Source organism: Oncorhynchus kisutch, linkage group LG7 (assembly GCF_002021735.2).
Source record: "Oncorhynchus kisutch isolate 150728-3 linkage group LG7, Okis_V2, whole genome shotgun sequence".
Lineage (NCBI taxonomy): Eukaryota > Metazoa > Chordata > Actinopteri > Salmoniformes > Salmonidae > Oncorhynchus > Oncorhynchus kisutch.
In genome coordinates, this window is record NC_034180.2 from 47,760,435 (window position 1) to 47,788,326 (window position 27,892).

Below are 27,892 nucleotides of genomic sequence, written 5' to 3' on the forward strand. Positions count from 1 at the left end.
GTTTTATTATTTATATTTGACCATGGCTTTTCTCCAGTCCCGTAGGCAAATCCTCGGAATGTAATTTCATTTAACAAATGAGTTAGTCATGACTCATCTAGAACAGGTGTACAGGCGTGATCCCCGTGTGTAAAATTGGTGGGCACAAATATTTTCATCCCGTCTTTCACAGGCACAATACAATACCTCTGTTGACCTTGCCTAAAGCTACAATTGCAGGGAATGCGTATGGAACCAGTGACTGTGACGCAGTGCAGGGCCTGTCAAATGCCCGTAGGACTGTATGGCACAATAGCCAAGCTTGCGTTTCATTAATCAACGTCAAAAATGACTGAATGGCATCAGATTATGGTGATCTGTCTCCAGGGTGGCCCGGTTACCACCCAGTTTTAATAATAACACCATAGAAAGTACAACGCACAGGCCGATCCCAAATGTAACACATTTCTGTATCCTACCATTACACATGTCACAGGTATGTTGTGGTGGATAGACGAACAGTCATTGGAAGAAAACTTTATGAACCTCTGGTTTGCAAGCGTATAGCTTTAATGTAATGGTTATTTATCAGAATTTGTTCTCCCATTATGATAAAATACGTTTTTATTGAGGTAAAAAAACAAAACATACTGTAAATAATAAACGCAAAAACCTAGACTCCTTCATACTGTAAACAATTAACGCACGTGTTGACTCCATACATAGGTAGTTACCTCCCTTATGTAGCCTTTTCCTTGCCTGTTTGAAGAAATGGCTCGTTGGCGCGGCCTACTGTACTGATGTGACAGTGCGACAGCTGAATGGAGCATATCATGCAAAATAAACAACATTGGCAAGAAAACAACTCTTGTTAAATTCGTGGCAATAATTTCCATTAGCAACAGGCCTACACACCAAATAAATCACATTAATTGTTTTTTGTTGTTGTGAATTTGTCATCTTTATTTGCAAGATGAACAAACCATTTTGGCATGCAAATTCAATCTGCTAAATTACTGTCATAGTCCCCCATCACCGCGCAAGTCATCCAAAGGATGGTAGTTGAAAGTTTCTCTCGCATTTCTATCACAGCATCCGTGTCCGTTTTTGGTCTTTCTTCCAGCGGCATTCAAATGAATCTCGCTGTGCGTCATGCGTAACAGCTGTGTGTCAAATAGAATCCGGAAATACAAGCATCCAAAGATGGCGTTCTTCTCGTAGAAGAGTCTTACTGGGAAATTAACTATTGCTATTGTTTATTGATTGAAGTTGCATTTGAACAGATACATGATGTCTCTGGAAATGTTCGCCTGCTGTTGATGAATAGACATTTCCCTCAACCAGAATGGCAGGAGTAGAATATACTGCAGTCGGCGGCGATTCCTATACGGTGAGAATATGATGCGTCGTGGCGAGTGTTACATCCTGTTATGAACCGCAAATAGCAGTTTAAAAAAATAAATTGTCAAATGTAGCCAAAGAGCGACGCATTAAGATACACTTTGTCAAATGTTCAGTCTGTAACTTGAAACAGCTGGATGAGTATGTCCAACATGTTTATTAGATCAACTGCCTGTTTTATTAGTTGCGTTAAGGCGTTTAAAGTGTTGTGCTTAGTCTTATTCATTCGTCATTTGAAGATATCACATTCCATTAATACACTCGTGTGTCCATGCAATAACAACATGTGGGTGTGGCCTACATGTCACCTGTGTCACTGCCCACATATTTGAAGTGTCTCTTGAAATATTTATGACCCCTAAGTGAATGGATTTGTTTGTTTGCATTTACAGGAAAACCTAATTGGAACCTTGCTGGCCATTTTTGGTAATTTGCTTGTCAGCATCTCTGTAAGCATTCAGGTAAGCTCAGGCAACTGCCAACCCTCATGTTGTATGTTTTGGATATAACAAGGAGTGGGTGTCCGAAGAGACACAATATTTGTACAACGGTGGTTCTATTTAATTGTCTTTATTTTCCTGAATTTTCCAGAAATACAGCCATGTAACATTAGCAGGGACCAAGGACCCCCGTGCCTTCTACCGAACCAAAACATGGTGGTGTGGCCTGGTACTTACCGTTCTAGGAGAAGCAGCCAACTTTGTCTCCTATGCCTTTGCACCTTTATCTCTAATAGCTCCATTGAATGCAGTGTCTGTCATAGGTAAGCAAATTACACTTCACTCTCACTGCTGGGGAGCTTGGCCTATCATAGCCTGAGAGAAGCGAACGGATTGGGGAGCGACCTACCTGAATTTGTCCAATAGAATTTGTCCAATAGAAACTCTTGTTTTCATTGCAAAACGTTTCCCGTTTGGACAAAATGGTTTCCGATGCTAATGTTTTTTCTACGGTGCAAAACGTTTTGCCAACAGTGTCAATTTATGAATACAACCCTGAACTTGGAATTGAATGTTGACATGAAATAATAGGAAATGTGTACCAGATTGAAGTTGTTTATAACTATATTATCGACATTTCGGAAAGCAAACAATGCCTAAATGTAATGTGGCATTTTTTTAATCATGTTTAATGAACATTTGTTTTTTTTCTACTTTTCAGCAAGTTCAATCTTAGGTTTCATTTTCCTGAGAGAGAAATGGAAGCCAAAGGAATTTTTAAGTAAGTTCAATGGGTATTTTACATTTTATGATTCAGTTTTGGAACTGACATTCTGCTTTAGGCAAATTGTATGGAAATTATGCTGAGACAATGCAAATACTGGGCCCACTGCACACGCTGCTATTTGCTATGGATTTTCTTTTCCTCATAAAATAACCTGAATAATCAAGTGTTTTGGGGAAATGGATGAAAAGTATTTTTAAATGTAGTGTATATGCAGCCATTTACTTAGCATTTTAGAAATACAAAACCCATATTTGGAAAGTTTGTGTACCAAAAGCATTTATATACAATGCATGTTAATGCTAACGTGAATGCTAACATGAATGCTAACATGCTAACATGAATGCTAACATGCTAACATGAATGCTAACATGAATGCTAACATGCTAACATGAATGCTAACATGCTAACATGATGCTAACATGAATGCTTGTCTTTGACTCTAGAGCGATACGTTTTGTCTTTCCTTGGATGTATCTTGACGGTAGCCGGGACCTACCTCTTTGCCACGTTCGGACCCAACTATCACCAGAAACTTACTGCAGAGAACATAGTGAAACAGGTCGTAGGATGGCCCTTCCTCTTGTATGTGGTAAGAAATTTGATTCTGTATAGGAGAATGGGGATTGAGGTATTTCATAAATACTATTTTTAAGTCTACATACTTCACCTTTCTGTGCATAATTAGAATGTATCAGATTTGGACAAGAGCGTAACTTTTTTTTTCACCAGGTTGTTGTTTTCTTTGGCAACCCGATTTCCCCCACCTCTATGTTAGTTATGATAAATGGGCTATTTATAAGAGCTGTAATATCCCCTGTTGTTGTTTGGGTTTTCTACGGGACAGTTCTTGGAGATTATTGCCTTCTGTCTTCTGCTGTACTTCTACAAGCAGCGCAACGCTAATCACCTTGTTGTCATTCTCCTGCTGGTGGCGCTGCTCGGTAAGTTGGACGACGGCAAAATATTAATGTTCAATATTTAGCAACAACAAACTATTTTCTGGACATCAGCAACAGAGAACAGCAGATGTGTGTGTGTGTGTGTGTGTGTGAAGACCTCAACCCACTGATAGGTAGAGCTGTGATAAACAGTCCAATATTATTAGATTGATAGAAATTGAACTCAGGTCTAAATAATAGAATTTCATGAAAGTTGCTCTTTACTGAAAATGTCTCTTTTCATTTAACGTTTCTGTTTTTAAAGGGCTTGTTAACCACCGCTGCTTCTTCCCCAGGTTCTGTGACTGTGATCACAGTGAAAGCAGTGGCAGGCATGCTGGTCCTCAGCGTCCAGGGCACCATGCAGCTCAACTACCCCATCTTCTACGTCATGTTTGTCTGCATGGTTACCACTGTGGTCTTCCAGGCTACGTGAGTGCACAAGGCAGTTAGCAATAGCTAACCCTTCATTCCATTTTCCCCCAAAAATACAAATATTTGAGCATATACAGTCCCAGTGGAATGAATGTGTCCAAACTTTTGACTGGTACTGTATGTGGTAAGGACTGTATGTGGTAAGTATTCCATGAGTAGCCTACAGGGTAACTACTAGAGGTCGACCGATTAATCGGAATGGGCGATTTAATTAGGGCCGATTTTCAAGTTTTCATAACAATCGGAAATCGGTATTTTTGGACGCGGATTAAAAAATATTTAACTAGGCAAGTCAGTTAAGAACACGTTCTTATTTTCAATGACGGCCTAGGAACAGTGGGTTAACCTCCTTGTTCAGGGGCAGAACGACAGATTTTTACTTTGTCAGCTCGGGGATTCAATCTTGCAACCTTACAGTTAACTAGTCCAACGTGCTAACCACCTGCCTCTCATTGCACTCCACGAGGAGCCTGCCTGTTACGCGAAATGCAGTAAGAAGCCAAGGGTAGTTGCTAGCTAGCATTAAACTTATCTTATAAAAAACAATCCATCAATCATAATCTCTAGTTAACTACACATGGTTGATGATATTACTAGTTTATCTAGCGTGTCCTGTGCTGCATTTAATCGATGCGGTGCGCATTCGCGGAAAAAGGACTGTTGCTCCAATGTGTACCTAACCATAAACATCAATGCCTTTCTTAAAATCAATACACAAGTATATATTTTTAAACCTGCATATTTAGTTAATATTGCCTGCTAACACTAATTTATTTTAACTAGGTAAATTGTGTCACTTCTCTTGCAACAGAGTCAGGGTATATGCAGCAGTTTGGGCCGCCTGGCTCGTTGTGAACTGTGTGAAGACTATTTATTCCTAACAAAGACAGCCAACTTCGCCAAACGGGGGATGATTTAACAAAAGCATTTGCATAACATTTGTGAAAAAGCACAATCATTGGACGACTGTACCCAACCATAAACACCAATGCCTTTCTTAAAATCAATACACATAAGTATATCTTTTTAAACCTGCATATTTAGCTAAAAGAAATTCAGGTTAGCAGGCAGGTGAAATTAGCAGCCAGGTGAAATTGTTTCACTTCTCTTGCGTTCATTGCATGCCGAGTCAGGGTATATGCAACAATTTGGGCCACCTGGCTCGTTGCGAACTAATTTGCCAGAGTTTTACGTAATTATGACATAACATTGAAGGTTGTACAATGTAACAGCAATATTTAGAGTTCGGGATGCCACCCGCTAGATAAAATACGGAACGGTTCCGTATTTCACTGAAATAATAAACGTTTTGTTTTCGAAATGATCGTTTCTGGATTCGACCATATTAATGACCAAAGGCTCGTATTTCTGTGTGTTGTTATGTTATAATTAAGTCTATGATTTGATATTTGATAGAGCAGTCTGACTGAGCCGATGGTAGGCAGCAGCAGGCTCGTAAGCATTCATTCAAACAGCACTTTCGTGCGTTTTTCCAGCAGCTCGTCGCTGTGCTTCAAGCATTGAGCTGTTTATGACTTCAAGCCTATCGTCTCCCGAGATTAGGCTGGTGTAACCGATGTGAAATGGCTAGCTAGTTAGCGGGGTGCACGCTAATAGCGTTTCAAACATCACTCGCTCTGATACTTGGAGTAGTTATTCCCATTGCTCTGCAAGAGCCGCGGCTTTTGTGGAGCGATGGGTAAAGATGCTTCGAGGGTGGCTTGTCGATGTGTTCCTGGTTCGAGCCCAGGTAGGGGCAAGGAGAGGGATGGAAGCTATACTGTTACACTGGCAATACTAAATTGCCTATAAGAACATCCAATAGTCAAAGGTATATGAAATACAAATGGTATAGAGAGAAATAGTCCTATAAATACGATATTAACTACAACCTAAAACCTCTTACCTTGGAATATGGAAGTCTCATGCTAAAAGGAACCTCCAGCTTTCATATGTTCTCTGTTCTGAGCAAGGAACTTAAATGTTAGCTTTTTTACATGGCACATATTGCAATTTTACTTTCTTCTCCAACACTTTTGTTTTTGCATTATATAAACCAGTTTCATTATTTATTTGAGGCTAAATAGATTTTTATTGATGTATTATATTAATTTAAAATAAGTGTTCATTCAGTATTGTTGTAATTATCATTATTACAAATAAGAAAAATTGAAATCGGCCGATTTAATCGGTATCGGCTTTTTTTGGTCCTCCAATAATCGGTATCGGCGTTGAAAAATCATAATCGGTCGACCTCTAGTAACTACATGTATTGTTTATATATAAGGTCTACTGCTATGTGAGACACTTGTATTGTGTTTGACTGACACCTCATTGTGAACCCTCTCAGGTTTCTCTCCCAGGCTACTCACCTGTACGACTCCTCCATGATAGCCTGTGTGAACTACATCTTATCCACATCCTTTGCGATTGTCGCAGGTAAGAGAGCTGCTGACATTGTCAATTTAACCTCTGTGGAATCACAGCTCAAGAAGGTGTGAACATCAGTCTTTTATTTTCACATCTACAGGAGCCATATTTTACCTGGAGTTTAATCACGAAGACATTCTTCACATCTGCATGTTTCTGTTGGGGTGAGTAGGCAGTTCTATAATAGTCTACATGTGTCAGATTGGACATATGGTGATATGGCCCCAAAACTTGCGCTATCAGACAATTAAACAAATGAGATGGTTGTTTTTTCCTATTAGTTTAATCAGTTGTCATAAGTGCTATGTAATTGATAGACTCAAACAATTTTATTTTTACAGGGACAGTGCACATTAATCGACGTTTCAGTAAAAGTGCCGGTTTTAGCCAGCCGGCTAATTTTCAACCACAGTCCCTGGGCAGGTTATTAAAAAAATTACAATATAGACAATCATTGAGCAGTGAGCACACGCAGAGCAACATAGGACAAGCACTACGTAGCATACAGACAGAGCAACATAGGACAAGCAAGACGTAGCATACAGACAGAGCAACATAGGACAAGCAAGACATATCATACAGACAGAGCAACATTGGACAAGCAAGACATATCATACAGACAGAGCAACATTGGACAAGCAAGACGTATCATACAGACAGAGCAACATTGGACAAGCAAGACGTATCATACAGACAGAGCAACATTGGACAAGCAAGACGTAGCATACAGACAGAGCAACATTGGACAAGCAAGACGTAGCATACAGACAGAGCAACATTGGACAAGCAAGACGTAGCATACAGACAGAGCAACATTGGACAAGCAAGACGTAGCATACAGACAGAGCAACATTGGACAAGCAAGACGTAGCATACAGACAGAGCAACATTGGACAAGCAAGACGTAGCATACAGACAGAGCAACATTGGACAAGCAAGACGTAGCATACAGACAGAGCAACATTGGACAAGCAAGACGTAGCATACAGACAGAGCAACATTGGACAAGCAAGACGTAGCATACAGACAGAGCAACATTGGACAAGCAAGACGTAGCATACAGACAGAGCAACATTGGACAAGCAAGACGTAGCATACAGACAGAGCAACATTGGACAAGCAAGACGTAGCATACAGACAGAGCAACATTGGACAAGCAAGACGTAGCGTACAGACAGAGCAACATTGGACAAGCAAGACGTAGCGTACAGACAGAGCAACATTGGACAAGCAAGACGTAGCGTACAGACAGAGCAACATTGGACAAGCAAGACGTAGCATACAGACAGAGCAACATTGGACAAGCAAGACGTAGCATACAGACAGAGCAACATTGGACAAAAAGCAGCAAGACAAAATTCATAAAAGCAACAAAGTGTTTCCACACCTCACAAGCTACAGACAACAGACAACATGGAAAGCGGCAACACACAGCTAGGGACCATGTTCACAAATCTGATTGACCTTTAGCCATGTCTTCAAGCATTTTGTGAAACTGTGATATGTGGTGCAGTTATGTGTGTCTGATGGCATTGTATTCCAGACATGGGAAGCTCTCACAGAGAACTGATTTACTAAAGGTGCTTTTCCTTAAGGGAACTATACAGTCACATCTCATGGCAGACCTTGTGGATCTGCTGCCATATGTTTGGGTTTTCTGTTTAACACAACTACTGAGTGGAGGGGGAGCCAGGCCATTTATGATCTTGAATACAAGACAATGTATTGCACAAGATTTTCCCAACTCAGGAGCTCATGCTTTCTGAGGATGTAACAGTGATGATGGCTATTGGGCTTCCTATCCATGTAATGTCTTATCTCTGTCCTTCATTAGATGTTTCTCTTGTTTCCTGGGAGTCTTCCTGATTACCAAGAACAGGAAAAGGCTAAAGGCCTTTGAACCCTATGTGACAATGGACATGTCGCAAGGTAATGAAGGTACAGTTCCCTTTGCCGTGACGCATGCTTCCCCCCCCCCTCCATTGTCCCCAATACGAATTCAATAGCTTGCTGACGTTGTACGGTAAATTCCTTGAATCTTCTGACTTTGATATTAAAACTCGCTTGACTGTCTTGCAACAATTAACAAAAAAAGTTACCTGTGAATTATGATTGATGCCACCATGGTGCTCTCCACGCGACACAGGCAATCTAATGGGAATTAAAGCCAATAAGTCAATTGGTTTCTCTGCCCCATTGCCATGAATTCAAACTCACATTGAGTTAATGACATCTGCCTTGTGTTACAGATTCACCTTGTGTTATGAATTCATGTCATTCTCACCCCTTTTCCTAAACACAGGTATTCCCACCATTCACGACAAGGGCTGGCGAGCAGTGCAGCCGGACTATAACGGTTCCTTTTCCTACGGTGCCCTGGTCAACAATGACAGCGTGGCGCCCGCCACTCTACCAGAGCTGGATCATGACCAGCTGGCAGTCACACCCAGTCCCACCGCTGCCCCCTATAGTTCAGCTGACCTGAAGAACGACTGAGGCACCTTTCAGACGTGCTTCAACCTCCCCCCCCGTAGGCTGCGTCTCAATCCTCCACCCTTCTCCTGAAGTGGTGCACACGTCTGGAAAAGGGTTCAGAATAGGGATGTAACCATAGACTCAGTGTAGGATGATGTCATCATTACTATGTTACCCCCATCTGGCCATGTCTAACAATAAGGAAGTGTTTTGTGGGTTGTCAGAATCATGCTGTGCAGCGGTGGTTCCCAAACTGTGGGGTGCCCCCCCCCCCCCCCCCCCCCCCCCCCCAAAAAAAAACATTTATGATTGTTATTTTTTTTTGGGGGGGGGGGGGCACCCAGTCCAACTTTCAACGTACTCTTGAAAAGTTTTAGTAGTAGAATGCAGAAGGTGCAACTTCTAAATTGGGTAGTACGTCATCAGTTCCTCTTGTCATGTCAGTCATTGCCTTCCTTATAGTGAGCTATGTATAACCTGTCAGAAATGTCCCGATCAACTATCCCATGTTGGCTAACATTTTCTAGATAGGTTTGTTTAGCCCTTGGATTTTATGTTTGAGTCACTCAAATATCACATTTAAACATTACAAAATGTATAGCAATTTGAGTAAATTTGCTTTAAATGGGGGGGGGGATGTTCCCCAATGCTGGAAGGGGTGTCTGAGTGAAAGTTTGGGAACCCCTACTCTACAGTAATTCAACTGAGCTGTACACTTTTCTTTTAATGTCTTCCTATCTACGGACTGCAATGAGGGACATTTCAACCATGAGACATTTGCTTTATTCCTGCAAATCATTCCAAGAAAGGTACTGAAGTATCCTGAAGTTGTCACTGACCACGGACAAACATCGACCTGGATCCACGCAATCCAGGCCCATAGACATGTCATACCTTTGGACATTAATGTGCCTTAGACTAAAGCACCCTGCCTGTTTCTCCCTGCTGCTGTGTGTTCGCCACATAAGATTGAGTGACTTATTCCATGTTAATGCATTTCTGCAGGATTTCTTTTAATAGACTTGCCAATGAATACTGTCTGCAGTTTTCCTTGTATGTTTTGCTTGAGCAGTTGAAGTCACCCCACAATTCTGCCTCTGACGAGTAAGACGGTGTACGACGGCTTAGTCCAAAAATGACCAAAATGCTTATAAACTGTTATTGTTTTAAGTTATTTTAGCTGCATTTGAATCATCAAGTTGTAGTTGGGACTATGGTCTTAAATGCACAATGATTGTGTGAATTTCATGTAAAACTGAAAGAAATGGTGATTTAAAAAAAAAAAAGTACCATATTTATTGTGTTTGAAGCATAATGTGATAACGGTTGGACGGCTTTATTCAAGTGGTCTTCTTGTGTTAGGAATGGATTTGACGCTTGGGCTTCGAATCTACATAGCGTCTGACTGGGAGTGCTGATCTAGGATCAGGTCCACCCTGTCCATGTAAGCCTGGATCAGCACTCTTGAGACGCTTTGTGGCTACGGGCTGTGCTCTGCTCACCACACTATCCATTTATAACAATGTCAATGAGTGTGACGCCACTTTTTCTGCTCTTTAAAAAAAAAAAAACATATGTTTTTAAGTTGGGATCTACCTTTAGTTTAGCTGCGTTTATTATGTGGACTAAATGGGATTCTGAATGTCTTAAGTTATATAGATGTTATGACAATTTCCTTGTATCACTGTGCAAGCTAAACCAATATGAAGAAATGTCCAATGAGTGACTGAGCTGATTTAGAATAGACTACTGACGTCTCTGGTCAACACTTGTTGTTTGTCATTCTGCCAGTCTTTTCAATGAATAGGAAATCCAGAGGTACTGACACGACCAATGAGCTCACAGTATACTATTGTTTTCTTCCTGTAATGAATGATTTGTAACCCTTAACCTCATTGCCACCACTGTTGCTGTATTATGAACTAGGTAAGCAAATAAATAATATACTACTGACGTTCATGCAAAAGATTCATGTATAGATATGACTATATGAAACATTAAATTGGGAGGGTATCCAAATATAATTTTGGTGATGACAGAACGTCGTCGTTTTTCCACTAGGGTGGATGAGCTGCAACAAGTCAATTTGGAATCTCGCCCTCTGAGGTGAGCTGAAATTGAGGAAATATTAGTTTCAGACCTGATATTTTCTTAGTCATGCAGTTTTTGTGGTATGTTAAATATCTCAAAAAGATTTTACAACTCCATTGTCACTGTCGCAATATATCACCGAGGAGCTTCAGCATAGGGCTTCAGTAAAGTAAAGTCCAGTTTACTGCGTGCTTGCCACCAATCTTGAACACGAACATCCTCCCCTTGCTCAATTACCATTGGTAGAAAAGCGCATCAGCTGGGTTATCATTGGTCTCACCTGGCAGTGACCGGTGCTGGTGTAGGCTGCATCAGATATTGTACAATAATCTAATGTAAAGAAAAACTGCGTCAGAGAGATACATCAACAACTGTAACCAACTGTTTTTCTTCAGGCGACAGTGAATGTTGATATTTCCGGCTGGACTGTGTTAGTAATTAGGTATGTAGACGGACGAGTCGGTCAAGGATCGATTCAGACAAGGTGGTAAATTGTATGACAAGCTACAGTTTATTCAGAGTGAAGATATCTAGAACAGCGTAATTACGGCTCTCCCGCTGGTTCGTACGGAAGCGCAGACGAAGAAGAGACCGATACAATCAGTACACCACTTATATATAGAACAGAAAGTAGGTTGATTCTGGAAGATCGGATCTTTGGATTGGTTCAGCTGGGGTGTAGTCTGTAGTCTTCCGCCATTGGCTCAGTTGTCTGTCCGTCATCGTAGAATCCTCTTCGGGCATTCAACTTTCAGCTACAACGGAGATCATGTGTGTGTGCGCTGGTTTTGGCCATTAGTGTAATGCGGGAGCTATCCTGTAGGGGACCCCACAGGCTCAACTCTGAGTTGTAGCCCTTTATCAACAATAGTTTGGTCACCTACATAAGAATTAGCATTTCTCTACAAAACCCTCTCTTCACGTCTCACCAGAGACGTGACACAACCTAACTGGATCCAGACACAAAGAGAAACTTCTCCCAATGGGACTATGAAATAAGGCACGGTTTTAAACAGAAATAGATATATATGTATTACATCATGTTCTCCATTCAATCCCACTATGTACTAAGTTGGCTACCAGCCACCTAGGAACTTACAACCCTCATTTTACAGAGCGGAGAACAACAGCTCAAAATAAAAGTAAATGCTTGTCTACATAAGCCAACTTTTTTCCCGCAGGAAAAAGTTGTGATTCCCTCTCTTCACATCTCCAAAGAGATGTGACTTAAACTAGGCAAGTCAGGCGGAATGATCCACTTGCATAACACATACATACATCCCCATAAGGCAACAGCAGATATAATGTAAACCTAAATAGGCACTCTCCTCCTCGAATTCATGTAGGTCTTTATCCAGCAGAGGAAACATCTGGGAAGGGGAGGAAGGGTCAATGGCTCTAGAGATAACCCCAGTGGCAAGGGGACGGATGCATGGAATGCAACAGCATCCACAGAGAACTAAAATGGCAGCGAACACCGAAATGGATACCAAAATGGAGGACACCAGGGTTTTATATTTACCAAACGCACTCATCCAGGAGTCCCCACATAGAGGTATCCATCCCAGAATGAGATTTCATTTTACCATTAAGCGTCCTCAAACCTTCTAGGGCCATGGTCAAGCTACCATCGGAGGCTGTGTTACTAGGGATGAAAGTGCAACACTGTTCACCAAACATAGTACAAGCTCCACCTTTCTCCGCCAGTAGCATATCTACTGCAATGCGATTCTGGAATGTCATAAGAGAAGTTGCAGCCAGGCTCTCATGCTCCATACCGTTATCACGCACCTGGCTCCTGTTATCTAACAAAAAAAATGCTTGTTCTCGCAACCCCACGCTCTGAATGTGCCCTCCCTTCTGTATTTTTCCAGCATGAGAAAGTCCCCTGGCCCTGACACTTTTAACAATGTTTCAAGTCAGCTATGTTGCATAACACTTGCATACATCAACACAAGCCAACAGCAGATAATATTCAATCATATATATGGTAATGGCTACAATGTAAAACACAGGAACCAATAATCCCTCTTTTTCACACCCCCCAGGGTGTGAACAAAAATTCAGCAATGAATCATACAACAGTCACAGAGTTTAAAATACCTTCATGTCAAAAGAGAACAGCTCATTCAAAAACAGCACATTAAAAAAAATTTGTGTGAAATTTAAGTCCCCCTTTTGACACCCACAAGGGTGTCACTTAGCAAAAACAGGATAACACTTTGTTTATTGACATGTAAGATACCGGATAAAACTTTGGTCATGGAAAACAGAGTAAAACAAAGCAAAGCATTATTATAAACCATCTGGTCCTCTCAGCTACTCCTATCCTGCACCAGTTGGGCTTCATGCCACCCAGGGACTCAAAACCTTCACAACAGGGAGAACAAACATACTGGAAAGAAAACCCATCATAAAGATGTATAACAAGGAACTGTGGTGGTGTAAGATTTATTCTACTACCTCGCCCACAGCATACCATGGGTCATCCTCAGTCAGTCTCATCCTCCCCTGAAAGCATGCTTCAGTATCAGCATCTCCAACTGGAGCATCAAGCAAAGGCATCATCATGCCTGAAGCCTTCACCACATCTGTAACAGACTTCTTAAAACACGGTATGATGCAAGCAGCACAACACGTCAAATAACAAAAATTAGGGTCAGAAATCCAGTAACCACCATTCTAGTTTACTTACCAAAACCAGGCTCCCAGTCAAGAGAACAGGCCAGACTCCTCCACCCCCGCCATGGTCCACATCTCAGCAGATAGTGCATCAAGCCCACTAAGGGCCTTAGATATACTACTATCTGGACTGGTGTTATTAGGAATATACGTGCAACATTGTTCACCGAACATCTTGCATACGCCCCCCTGACTGGCAAGAAGCATATCCCAAGCAAGTCTATTCTGTCTGGCAACCCTAGATGTGGCCTCAAACTGTTCAGACATACCAGTGAGTGCATCACGGGGGTAATTAACAAAACGCTGTTGATCATAGTAGATGTAATGAATCCATGCAGTCTGTCTTGCATCCACTGTGGCTGGACCTATAATCCATCATTCCTGCCCAAGGCCTGAAGCTCATGAGGAACCCCCACCGGCACTCCCAACAGGTTAGTGTGTATGTCAACTACATCCTCTGTCCATGGAGCACTACTTCTATGTCTCCCATGGGATGGAATGTTTTCAGGTCCCCTGGATACAGAACCCAACAACTGTTCAGCAGTAACATCAACAATGGTCAGTGGAATTATCAAACTGGTCAGAGCACACGTACCTTGCCAGTCTCCTCTAAGAATGAGTCTCAGCACTCTTTTGGGTCCACAGATCCACCACACATCAGCCAGACCACTAGTTTGGTTTAGGCCTGTAACTGGCCAAGTGGAATTAATGGTTATGTTACTACTGCAATCAGCTTCAGGCAATCTCCCATAATCAATGCCATTACCTGTACCCGTGATGCAACTGTAATTGCCCCCATATGCCTCAACACCCCAAGGGGCCCGATGAGGAGGTACTGTAGGAAACACAAGGCTCAAAGAGGAACAGAGAGTTGAATTGGCCTCAACCAGGTATAAACCTCTCAGAATACACAACCACCCCTCTCCTTCTCCTATAGCAAATGGGTGTGTAGCCAGAACAGGTCCATCATGACCAATGTTTCATGTAACTCATGTAGTCCTTTCTTTTCAGGGTCTTAACTGTACCTCATAAGAAAGCCACAAATTGTCCCTACCAATAACACCAGTCTCAGTGCCTAATTGATCAATAGCTGAATAGTCTAACATTAATTACCTGAATGGGATTTTTTAATACAGTGGTGGCAGGTTCGGTCCAGGGGTGGTAGAGGAGTGTGTCTGGCCCTGGTTCATCTGGGACCTCTGGTTTTGGCAGCACCTTAATAGAAAACACACCCATCGTGTCTGTCCCGGTCCTTTGTAGTCCGAGGGTGTAAGTGCCTGCATCAGAGAGCTTAATAGTTTTGATGGTTAGCAAGATTTCATCACCTTTACAAAGTTCAACAGTGCTCCCAGGTTTTCCCATATCATGAAAAGCCTATCCACCTTTGTGGGATCCCCTATGCTATAAGGATACCCTCTCTTCCAATCCCAGAACTGTCCCAAGTCGGTTATCCTGTAATCCCCATACGGACACCCTCCCAATTTAATATAATTTCATTTATAATTTTCGTCCACTTGTTCTGTAGACATACATTCAGCATTCCACGGGTCAGAACCTGGAATCCGCTGGTACATCACCATCTATTTCCATCGATTTCTCCAGAGTCCTGGAAATAAGGCCTCATAGACAGGGAGTTAGACAACAGCCCCATAAAACTAAAACAGTCACACAGGTGAATGTAGCCCATAATACAGTGATCATAATATTTTCCCCATTTTCTAAACATATTATCCAACCCAATTAATCAGAAGTATCCACCCCAGTGTTTTCTGTCAACCCGTGATCCAGGGTGGTCAAACCAGCTGAGGCTTCGGGTACTGATTCATCCGGAGCTGTGTTATTTGGGATGTCACCCACGATAAGACCGCTCAGACAAACAGCTTCCATGTGAAGCCCCACCCTTTCCCCGAGAACACATCACTTAGCAAGAGCCAGACACATCTTCACTTCTATGAACAAAAACAGGGGTGACAGGACAGGGAGGATTTTCTTCATTCGAGAGATGGCCCCCGGAATTCTGTTAATTCCAGTTCTCCTCTCGAACACTGTTTATTGTTCGATAGTGTCAGTGTGTCTTACCCTCCCACCGTGCGATATGAATCCGGGTAGCTCTTTCAGCTAGCTGCCACCAGGAGACCTTGGTATGGTCCCCCCAACAAGCCTCTGGGACTGGATTGAGTGACTTCACCTGCAGTTCACCTATAATGCATAAAATGCTGGACATACAGGCTTGGTTAACAAACAGTTTCTCATGTTTGATCTGATTCTATCTTTAACTTCTATGCCCATTTGTTAACTACATTTAAAAAAATATTAGTTTCTTATCCAATAGGCCCCATCCTATCCTAGACCACAATTTACCTATCCCCCTTTTGATACCTAGCTTTGCCCAGGTAACAACTTTACCTGCTCTAAATAATGACTTAGGTAAGATTAGTATATTATCCGTCTGTTCTGACATTATCATGTAGGAGCGCCCCTTTAATTTTCCACATGTCCAATTCTCCCTTTTGTCTCCACTCAGTGACTGTTATCTACACACTCCGTTATCCTTGCTCGTCCTGGCTCCCTTCTAAAACTTCTCCTCTCTGCTCTCCAACCGTCAAGGTCTCTGCAGTGCGGGGGAGGGCTCATCTGTCTGCCTTTTCCCATGTTTCCACATTTTAACTAAATGTCTCACTGTTTGGCTTTATCTAAACTCATGGATTTTTATTTTTTGAAAAACATGTCTATGGTGGCAATTACTAAAGTCTTTATATAGGTTAAGTAAACTCCACTATAATTAAGTTACCTTAAAAAATTAAATTTAAAAAAAATAAAATAAAATAAAATTTTTTTTATAAAACAGTATTACCCATGACCACAAATGTATTATTCAAATGGCACCCCCTTGTGGCTGATCAGACCACCCGAGGGAGCCATGAAATCCGGTCACGGGTTACACCATCCCCCCACATTCGTGTTCCATACCATAGACATATTAAAGAACCCTTTATCCTTAAAATAAAATAAAAATCACTTGTGTAATTAAAACTCATAAAATAAAAAACTCATAAAGGTTCCATATGTGAGCGTGCCTCTTTAAAATATCATGTCTCTGGAAACATGGAAATCCCCTTAACCCAAACATTTACTACAAAAACAAAACCTAATAATTATGATAATCCCCTCAAACTCAAATAATTTGTCTCGATGTTTCATGTCTTATTCGTGTTTCTGCAAATTTTCTCCCAAAAATACTTCTTAAATACCCAGCCATTAGACAGACACACACAACTGTGATAAATGTGCACTGTCCCTTTAACATAAAAACCTCAGCCTGCAATCCACTCTGCGGGCCTTTCATAGTTCTCCATAATGAAAACAGATTCTAATGTTAGTATACCTTGACCTCCTGTTTAATTTCAATGATGTTATCTGAACAATCAAACCAAAATCAATACCCGGGAAGTACTTGTGTAAATGAATTAAAATAACTAAATAATTTGGTTAGAACACCACTCCAGTCTTACATCGACCACACCCTTCGCCCCGTACCTAGTGTACAGCTTATCTATTACTCAGTGGCTCAATTCATGTTTAACGTAAGTATGTTCAGATGTTGATTATGTAATTCTACAACATTAGTATAGTTCAAACCTCATAATATAAATCCGCAAAAAGAAATTTGCGTTAATAGAGTTTAACACTCTTTCCAACAGTCATGCACCCCCCTCAATATTCTACGATATAACTCTCATCAGCAAGCCTGCGACTTTTTCAACATTCTCACCGGTTCCAGCTCCATCTGAAACACCTCATGTACCACACTCGCTTTGTCCCCGACCTCATTCATATCGATATTAGTCCCCGACTGAATATCAAGCGTGTTTCATGCACAGGATTTGATTCTTGCAAATCTTCATTTACGCCAGTAAGCAGACCAGTGGGAGACGCAATGGCCCCGCCTTCTGTTCATTCTCTGTTTGGTCCCTTGGTTCTTAAATACATGGCTTTTATTTCTTTCAACTTCCTTGTCTCTGGCCTCCTGCTACGTCCCTCTCAACTCACGTTCCATTGTTTTCAGCTGGGCCCCTGTTGGCGGCCACCCCCCTAGATAACCTGCTTGTGTCCATCTTAACTTCAATCCCTCCCAAACTTTCTTTATAGGCGTCCATCGTTCCTTTCCCCCTGATCTATATTCAATTTTTTGTTCTAGGAACTCATTAAACCTCAGCTTTGGAGTATTGGGGTTCGCCATTGTGAATTTGCTTTAAACGTAATTTAATTTAATTCAATCGGAATTTAATCGTAGTTTTAATCGAAATTCTCTCCTTCTATCTGAATATAGTTAGCATATACTTCGCCCGACGTTGATTAATGCCCACGAGGTATTCGAAGAGACACTATTGCTCGTGCTCTGCCTTATCTCAGAGCTTCTCCTTCGTATATTCAGGTTGAGAAAAACCGCATGGGCTGGTATAGCATTTGTGGAGCGCACAACCAAGGGATCTATTCGACTATTTAGTCTCAATATTTAAATATTATATTCAGATATTATTTCAATTATACATCAGTCATTTCATTCCTGATTATACATTTATACATGTACCTATTAACATAGGTACATAGGTACAATATAGAAGTTTCGGATTTATCCAATATCCCTTATTATAATTCTCTCTCTCTCCCTCTATCTAACCACCAACAATCTTAATGGAAACAATTACAACCACATTGCATTTTAACATAACATAACATAAACAGTTACAAATAGACAAAACAAGACAAAACAGCACGTTATATCTCTGACCCCTGAAAGCCGATCCTTATCAGTGAATTTCTATCAGACTGAGCCGTACCGGACCACAGGATAAAATTACAACTTATCCCCATCGGCGCCAGATTTGAAGAATAGTAATTAGCTATCCCCTACTGATCTCTATTCCTGATCCCTATCGAGCTGACCCCTATCAGAATTATTACACATGTCCGACCCCTATCGGTGAATCTCTATCAGACTGAGCCGTACCGGACCACAGGATAAAATTACAACTTATCCCCATCGGCGCCAGATTTGAAGAATAGTAATTAGCTATCCCCTACTGATCTCTATTCCCGACCCCTATCGGAACTAACACACATGTCCGACCCCTATCGGTGAATCTCTATCAGACTGAGCCGTACCGGGCCACAGGATAAAATTACAATTTATCCCCCTCGGTGCCAGATTTGAAGAATAGTAATTAGCTATCCCCTACTGATCTCTATTCCCGACCCCTATCGGAACTAACACACATGTCCGACCCCTATCGGTGAATCTCTATCAGACTGAGCCGTACCGGGCCACAGGATAAAATTACAATTTATCCCCCTCGGTGCCAGATTTGAAGAATAGTAATTAGCTATCCCCTACTGATCTCTATTCCCGACCCCTATCGGAACTAACAAAGACAAAACAGTGATCACTCATCATTGAAAGCTAGCAGACCGTGCTGACCGGACTGATATCTCATCAATGATTTAAATCACACCGGCCGTCGCCGGTTCGTTACTACATATGTTCACATACACTGTTATTTCGACTCGTCAGCAAATTATAAATTTACACAAGAATTCATACTTACTCGGAAAAACTGATAAAAATTTGGACAGACTATTCGACAATATGCAAAGTTTGATTTAACAGGCTTTTGCTTACCTTATTTTTATATGGTGCACCTTGAAATCAGTTTTCCGAGTTGAGCAGAATTGTTGCCCTCCCCCGAAAGTCTTCACCCGTCTTTCTTATTTATTTAATGAATCGTCCTTTCCCCAACTCGCCTTCTCCACACCCAAATCAACTCACTTCGACTGGATCGTTAGTAAACTATACTCTGCTACCATTTCTGTTAGTAATTAGGTATGTAGACGGACGAGTCGGTCAAGGATCGATTCAGACAAGGTGGTAAATTGTATGACAAGCTACAGTTTATTCAGAGTGAAGATATCTAGAACAGCGTAATTACGGCTCTCCCGCTGGTTCGTACGGAAGCGCAGACGAAGAAGAGACCGATACAATCAGTACACCACTTATATATAGAACAGAAAGTAGGTTGATTCTGGAAGATCGGATCTTTGGATTGGTTCAGCTGGGGTGTAGTCTGTAGTCTTCCGCCATTGGCTCAGTTGTCTGTCCGTCATCGTAGAATCCTCTTCGGGCATTCAACGTTCAGCTACAACGGAGATCATGTGTGTGTGCGCTGGTTTTGGCCATTAGTGTAATGCGGGAGCTATCCTGTAGGGGACCCCACAGGCTCAACTCTGAGTTGTAGCCCTTTATCAACAATAGTTTGGTCACCTACATAAGAATTAGCATTTCTCTACAACTGTCTTGACCAGAAATCATATTGACATTCTGGAATATTTATTTTTTGCTCAATGATAGTGGTAAGTCGTTTCAAGAGGCCACTATTCCGTCTATTGTCACTCTAAAAAAATATGTAAATATATGCGCGATTTTGATTCGTTGACATGTCGCTGTGTGTCACTTTGACATTGATGGGGTTTCGCCCTTAGTGACAGCTCAGCCGGCGCTAAGCTTTTATCTGGCAGCTCTTATGTAACAAGTTTTGAAACAAATCGGTAGCTTTTAAAGAGAGGCGAGTAAATATTACGTTAGGCTACAATGTTACGGGCTTGCGTTGTTGACATGCTGTGCAGTTTTGGCTACATCATTTGCTGTACTCTGTAGGCTATTCTGCGGTTTGGAAAGAAAAGTATGGCAGTTACGTTACCAGTCAGAAGTTTGGACACCTACTCATTCAAGGGTTTTTCTTTATTTGTACTATTTTCTACATTGTAGAATAATAGTGAATACATCAAAACTATGAAATAACACATATGGAATCATGTTGTAAGCAAAAAAAGTATTTTATATTTGAGATTCTTCAAAGTAGCCACCCTTTGCCTTGATGACAGCTTTGCACACTCTTGGCATTCTCTCAACCAGCACCTGAAATGCTTTTCCAACAGCCTTGAAGGAGTTCCCACATATGCTGAGCACTTGTTGGCTACTTTTCCATCACTCTGCTATCCAACTCATCCCAAACCATCTCAATTGGGTTGAGGTCGGTTGATTGTGGAAGCCAGGTCATCTGATGCAGCATTCCATCACTCTCCTTTTTGGTCAAATAGCCCTTACACAGCCTAGAGGTGTGTTGGGTCATTTTTCTGTTGAAAAACAAATTATAGTCCCACTAAGTGCAAACCAGATGGGATGGTGTATCGCAACAGAATGCTGTGGTAGCCATGCTGGTTAAGTATGCTTTACATTTTAAATAAATCACTGACAGCGTCACCAGCAAAGCACCATCACACCTCCTCCTCCATGCTTCACGGTGGGAACCACACATGCGGAGATCATCCATTCACCTACTCTGCGTCTCACTAATACACAATTTGGACAGATTTTCACCGGTCTAATGTCCATTCCTTGTGCTTCTTGGCCCAAACAAGTCTCTTCTTCTTATTGGTGTCTTTTAGTAGTGGTTTCTTTGCAGCAATTTGACCATGAAGGCCTGATTCACGCAGTCTCCTCTGAACAGTTGATGTTGAGATGTGCCTGTTACTTCTCGGACTGCAATTTCTGAGGCTTATTCTCTGCAGCAGAGGTAACTCTGGGTCTTCCTTCGCTGTGGCAGTCCTCATGAGAGCCAGTTTCATCATAGCACTTGATGGTTTTTGCAACTGCACTTTAAGAAACTTTAAAAGTTCTTGACATTTTCTGGATTCAAGTCTTAAAGTATTGATGGACTGTCGTTTCTCTTTTTTTATTTGAACTGTTCATAATATGGACTTGGTCTTTTACCAAATAGGGCTATCTTCCCTACCTTGTCACAACACAACTAATTGGCTCAAACGCATTAAGAAGGAAAGAAATCCCACAGATTAACTTAGAACAACAGTGTACTACTGATAATTGAAATGCATTCCTGGTGACTACCTCATGAAGCTGGTTGAGAGAATGTCAAGAGTGTGCAAAGCTGTCATCAAGGCAACGGGTGGCTACTTTGAAGAATCTCAAATATAAAATATGTTTTGATTTGTTTAACACTTTTTTTGGTTACTACATGATTCCATCTGTGTTATTTCATAGTTGTGATGTCTTCACTATTATTCTACAATGTAGAAAATAGTAAAAATAAAGAAAACCCCTTGAATGAGTAGGTGTGTCCAAACTTTTGACTGGTACTCTATCTACATCATTGTATTTCAGCTTGACAGCATACAGCATTCTTCTTCTATGATTATGAACGACATAGTAAGTTCTTACTACATTGTATTCATTTATAATTCAGGTTAGGTAGTGCTTCAATTATCCTTCTATTGACCGCCAGATGTCACCCTATCCCACAACAGAGTTAGAAATTATCCTCAATTGATGTATTTGTTCAGGGCCCTGGTTCGCCAAATTCGGACGGCTGTTGTTTTTATCCCCCCCCCCCCCTTCATGTTTTCTGAACACTTGTATTTATGTTGGACATAAAATACTGTGAAATTTAAATGAGGAAATCTGTTCCCAAGTATTCCCACGCATAAATAGGGAGACACCTCCTCCTCCTAGAGAGACATGTGATTGTATCCCAATGTGATCAAGGTTTGAAATAATTTTTTCGTTGTTGTCAAGTATTATATCTGGTTGGGATTCTTGCAGTCAATTTGCAGTGTACAAATTATTTATAACTATGTCTCCCCCCCACTCCCTACCATCTGCTCAAGGAAAAATCTGCCCACTGCTGAATGTAATTGGGGACCTCTGGTGTAGGGTATAAATGCTTGTGTTGCGGTCTTATAATGGGAAACACCCATAGACCTATAAGGACAAATAGGAATATCTGCAGTGTTTTGGTTTGTTCAATATTCTCATCAATTTGTTGACTAGAACTGTCTGTCTGTCATAAGATTGTGAGACCATGCAAGGAGCAGGGAAATTGCACCATCAATGTATACAATAGATATATTACTTGAGACAAGTAAATACTAAATTCTCTCTCTCTCTTTCCCTCTCTCTCTCTCTCTCTCTTTCTCTCTCTCTCTCTCTCTCTCTCTCTCTCTCTTTCTCTCTCTCTCTCTCTTTCCCTCTCTCTCTTTCCCTCTCTCTCTCTCCCCCCCCCCTTCAGTCTTGTCCCTGCTAGAAGCCCCAGAAAAGTTCCACCCCCCCCCCAGTGGCTCACCTCTCCATCCCCTGTTCCCTGCCTCTGGGTAGCCATGCTGCGGGAGGGGGCCAAGGCCTGGAGCAACGTCTCGGAGGCCTACAGCAGCGACCCCGAAGAGGAGGAGGAGGAGGACATGGTATGTGAGGAAGACGAGGACAGAGAGGAAGAGATGATGGACCTGAGTGAGCTGCCCACCGCCCTGTTCGCCTGCAGCGTCCACGAGGCCGTGTTCGAGGAGGACCGCCACCGGGTGAGACACTAGTGATGCTATCACTTCCTAGTTCGGTTTCACCACACCCTCTTGTTGGGAGCAATTCACTTTTTAAAATCTGACTATCCATCAGAGGAGGCTGGTGGGGGGAGCTATAGGAGGACAGGTTCAATGTAATGGTTGGAATGGAATAAATGGAACTATATCAAACACATCAAATATATGGACTCCGTTCCATTAATTCCATTCCAGCCATTACAATGAGCCCGTCCTCCTATAGCTCCTCCTACCAGCCGCCACTGCTATCCATGCACCTTACATTAGTTCTGGATTAAGTTCCAAAAATAGCATGATGTCATTATCAGCTAGAATTTGCACCTCACACAGCCTCAGCCTGGCCAAATTCAGTCATCTCTCCCACAGTGGCTGCCAATGGCCCAGGAAGCACACCTGCTGCCACAGGGTTCATTGGGGACATCAATGCCTGGAAACATCCCATGCTGGGGTCTAATATGATGACTCATACATCACACACTGTCCCTAGCTGAGTCACTTGCCATGTTATCTCACTCTCTCTGTTCCCTCTCTCGTTACCTCACTCTCTCTGTTCCCTTTCTCGTTACCTCACTCTCTTTGTTCCCTCTTTAGTTACCTCACTTTCTCTGTTCCCTCTCTAGTTACCTCACTCCCTCTGTTCCCTCTCTCGTTACCTCATTCTCTCTGTTCCCTCTTTCGTTACCTCACTCCCTCTGTTCCCTCTTTCGTTACCTCACTCCCTCTGTTCCCTCTCTCGTTACCTCATTCTCTCTGTTCCCTCTTTCGTTACCTCACTCCCTCTGTTCCCTCTTTCGTTACCTCACTCTCTCTGTTCCCTCTCTCGTTACCTCACTCTCTCTGTTCCCTCTTTCGTTACCTCACTCTCTCTGCTCCCTCTTTCGTTACCTCACTCCCTCTGTTCCCTCTCTCGTTACCTCATTCTCTCTGTTCCCTCTTTCGTTACCTCACTCCCTCTGTTCCCTCTTTCGTTACCTCACTCTCTCTGTTCCCTCTCTCGTTACCTAACTCTCTCTGTTCCCTCTTTCGTTACCTCACTCCCTCTGTTCCCTCTCTCGTTACCTCACTCCCTCTGTTCCCTCTTTCATTACCTCACTCCCTCTGTTCCCTCTTTCGTTACCTCACTCCCTCTGTTCCCTCTATCGTTACCTCATTCTCTCTGTTCCCTCCCTAGTTACCTCATTCTCTCTGTTCCCTCTCAAGTTACCTCACTCTCTCTGTTCCCTCTTACGTTACCTCACTCCCTCTTTTCTCTCTCATTTTCTCTCTCTTTCCCTCCCTCCTGAAGAGGCAAGTGATAAACAACACACAATCATGCAACTAAAATTGGCACCAAATGCCCCTTTAAATGATTCACTTTCCAGTTGAATGCCCCTTTAAATGAATCACTCTCCCTTTGAATGCCCCTTTAAATGAATCACTCTCACCTTGAATGCCCCTTTAAATGAATCACTCTCACCTTGAATGCCCCTTTAAATGAATCACTCTCACGTTGAATGCCCCTTTAAATGAATCACTCTCACTTTGAATGCCCCTTTAAATTAATCACTCCACTTTGTGAACTTGGTTGTTTGTACATCCTTCCCTCCCCATCATTTTATTCCTGACGTTATATAGATTCACAATAGCTTTTTTTCCAGCTTTAATATTGCAGATAAGAGCACAATCTATCAATGTAATTTTCTGCATCAAAGTTCTTGACATACTGACCTTCATGTCTTAAAGTAATGATGGACTGTTGTTTCTCTTTGCTTATTTGAGCTGTTCTTGCGATAAGATGGACTTGGTATTTTACCAAATAGGGCTATCTTTTGTACACCACCCCTAACCTTGTCACAACACAACTGATTGGCTCAAATGCATTAAGAAGGAAAGAAATTCCACAAATGAACTTTTAACAAGGCGCACCTGTTAATGGAAATGCATTCCAGGTGACTACCTCATGAAGCTGGTTGAGAGAATGCTAAGAGTGTGCAAAGCTGTCATCAAGGCAAAGGGTGGCTACTTTGAAGGATCTTAAATATTAAATATATTTTGATTTGTTTAACACTTTTTTGGTTACTACATGATTCCATATGTGTTATTTCCTAGTTTTGAGCCAATCAGTCTTCACTATTATTCTACACTGTAGAATATAGTAAAAATAAAGTCAAACCCTTGAATGAGTAGGTGTGTCCAAACTTTTGACTGGTACTCTATATCTTACTAGATTCAGGATATTTAAGCCTCTATATATCCACTAGTTTCAATATAACCATATTATTCGTAATTTCCTTAAGTGTTTGAGGGGGATAGTTGTATAGTGATTTCCTTTACGGTCCATTAAGGTATCGTATTATAATCTCCCACCGTAATAATTGAGTCATGTATTAACTGTAAGCTCGCTAAATCATTATATTTTCATAGAAGGATCATCTTTTAAAGGATCTGCATGGGATGAATATACCTCCCCCCAGCCCTTTTTCCATACAACTTTGTCTAATGGTGTATAATGATTTTCCTGTAAACAGAAGATATTATATTCCTTCTCTTTTAGCCAGGTAAAGACTGATCTTCTTTTCTTATTATCTACTAAGCCATTTCAATTATAACTAGCTGTACTTATTTCACCACTGACCACACTGAACATAATAAGTTTTGATGATACTTGCCATAATATAACCCGATAAAACCTCCCCCCATCCCATGTTGGGTTGTCGTTCCAGTGACAGGCTGACCAGCCCTGCACACATGGATCCTAGGACTTAAAAAAAGAGGACTTTAAGATATAGGGCCCCATCCTTTAAAAAGAGCACATGGTGTCACCTACAGTACAGAACCAGATTAACAGCCAACATCATTTGGAACGCCTTCATCTCGGTTCTACTGCATCTAGTTATATAAACATGTATACTGTGCCTTCGGAAAGTATTCAGACCCCTTGAATTTTCAGACCCCTTGAATTTTCCCCCGTTTTGTTAGGTTACAGCCTTATTCTAAACTGTATGAAATAGAATAAATGTTCCTCATCAATCTACACACAATATCCCATAATGACAAAGCAAAAACAGTTTTTTTTTAAATGTTTGCTAATTTATAATAAATAAATAAATAAATGAAATATCACATTTACAGACCCTTTACTCAGTACTTTGTTGAAGCACCTTTGGCAGCAATTACAGCCTCGTGTCTTCTTGGGTATTAGCACACCTGTATTTGGGGAGTTTCTTCTTCTCTGCAGATCCCCTCAAGCTCTATCAGGTTTTTTTCTCTTTTTTTTCTGGAGGGTGGATCAGCCTAATATGGCGGAAAGAATGTTGCTTCCAATGTAATTGTCTGCATCATTTCCAATCCCCCATATTTTTGGGGTAGATATATATATACACATACACACATGCATACATATACACATATATACATACACATACCTATATAGACATACATATACACATATATACATACACATACCTATATAGACATACATATACACATATATACATACACATACCTATATAGACATACATATACACATATATACATACACATACCTATATAGACATACATATACACATATATACATACACATACCTATATAGACATACATATACACATATATACATACACATACCTATATAGACATACATATACACATATATACATACACATACCTATATAGACATACATATACACATATATACATACACATACCTATATAGACATACATATACACATATATACATACACATACCTATATAGACATACATATACACATATATACATACACATACCTATATAGACATACATATACACATATATACATACACATACCTATATAGACATACATATACACATATATACATACACATACCTATATAGACATACATACTATTTAAAATAATATACCTTTATTATTATTCCCAACCCTTCCACCGATCCCCCAATTGGAGTAAACTAATAAACACTTCTGCTTTTACCTTCAATCCAGACATCTTATACACACTCTACAGACACAGTCTACTTTACAATAGTTCTCTCTTGTTTGTTCTTAGTCCTTCTTCTATTTCTGATGTCCATCCAGTTTGATTTCTATTTGTAACTATGCTATTTTACAAAAGCTCCGAACCTTTATACATTCTACAGATCCCGTATGATTTACATTGTTTATCTTGTTATTAGTCCCACCCTTCAGCTCCACTCAACCCCTCCCATCTGTCTCTTAACATCATCCAGTCCCACCCTTCAGCTCCACTCAACCCCTCCCATCTGTCTCTTAACATCATCCAGTCCCACCCTTCAGCTCCACTCAACCCCTCCCATCTGTCTCTCAACATCATCCATTTCGGATTTCTACTTGCCATATATTTTTCAACTGTGCTGTGATGCTTCACAAAATAATTGAACCTTCCTATTCTCATAGCTTCTACAGATTGTAAATTAAAAATAAACATTTTTAATAAAAAGCTCTGTCAGGTTGGACGGGGAGCATTGTTGCACAGCTATTTTCAGGTCTATTTTCAGGTTGTTGTCCTGTTGGAAGGTGAACCTTCACCGCAGTCTGAGGTCCTGAGCACTCTGGAGCAGGTTTTCATTAAGGATCTCTCTGTACTTTTCTCCGTTCATCTTTGCCTGACCAGTCTCCCAGTCCCTACCACTGAAAAACAGCAGCATGATGCTGCTACCACCATGCTTCACCGTAGGGATGGTACCAGGTTTCCTCCAGATGTGACACTTGGCGTTCAGGCCAAAGAGTTTAATCTTGATTTCATCAGACCAGAGAATCTTGTTTCTGATGGTCTGAGAGTCTTTAGGTGCCT

General features: G+C 41.3%; 2 protein-coding genes across 3 annotated transcripts in view; both read left to right on the forward strand.

The window, feature by feature from the left end:
• The first annotated feature begins 1,139 nt into the window (after window positions 1–1,139).
• On the forward strand, window positions 1,140–10,842 carry nipal3 (NIPA like domain containing 3). Of its 2 annotated transcripts, none has more exons than XM_020488342.2 (11): window positions 1,140–1,369; window positions 1,773–1,841; window positions 1,972–2,143; window positions 2,542–2,601; window positions 3,051–3,196; window positions 3,452–3,548; window positions 3,842–3,977; window positions 6,331–6,419; window positions 6,511–6,574; window positions 8,245–8,348; window positions 8,713–10,842. In XM_020488342.2, exons 1-11 carry the CDS (start codon window positions 1,325–1,327, stop codon window positions 8,904–8,906), a joined length of 1,176 nt encoding a protein of 391 aa, XP_020343931.1. In that variant the 5' UTR covers window positions 1,140–1,324; the 3' UTR covers window positions 8,907–10,842. The 2 variants fall into 2 exon arrangements, with proteins under 2 accessions (XP_020343931.1, XP_020343933.1); XM_020488344.2 differs by having other exon boundaries at window positions 8,245–8,339.
• A 12,044-nt stretch (window positions 10,843–22,886) lies between these two features.
• Window positions 22,887–27,892, forward strand: part of rcan3 (regulator of calcineurin 3) — a 93,597-nt gene continuing 88,591 nt past the window's right edge. The window contains exon 1 of the mRNA XM_031829202.1: window positions 22,887–23,084. Coding sequence (XP_031685062.1) covers window positions 22,887–23,084 — 198 coding nt within the window. The remainder of the gene's footprint in view (window positions 23,085–27,892) is intronic.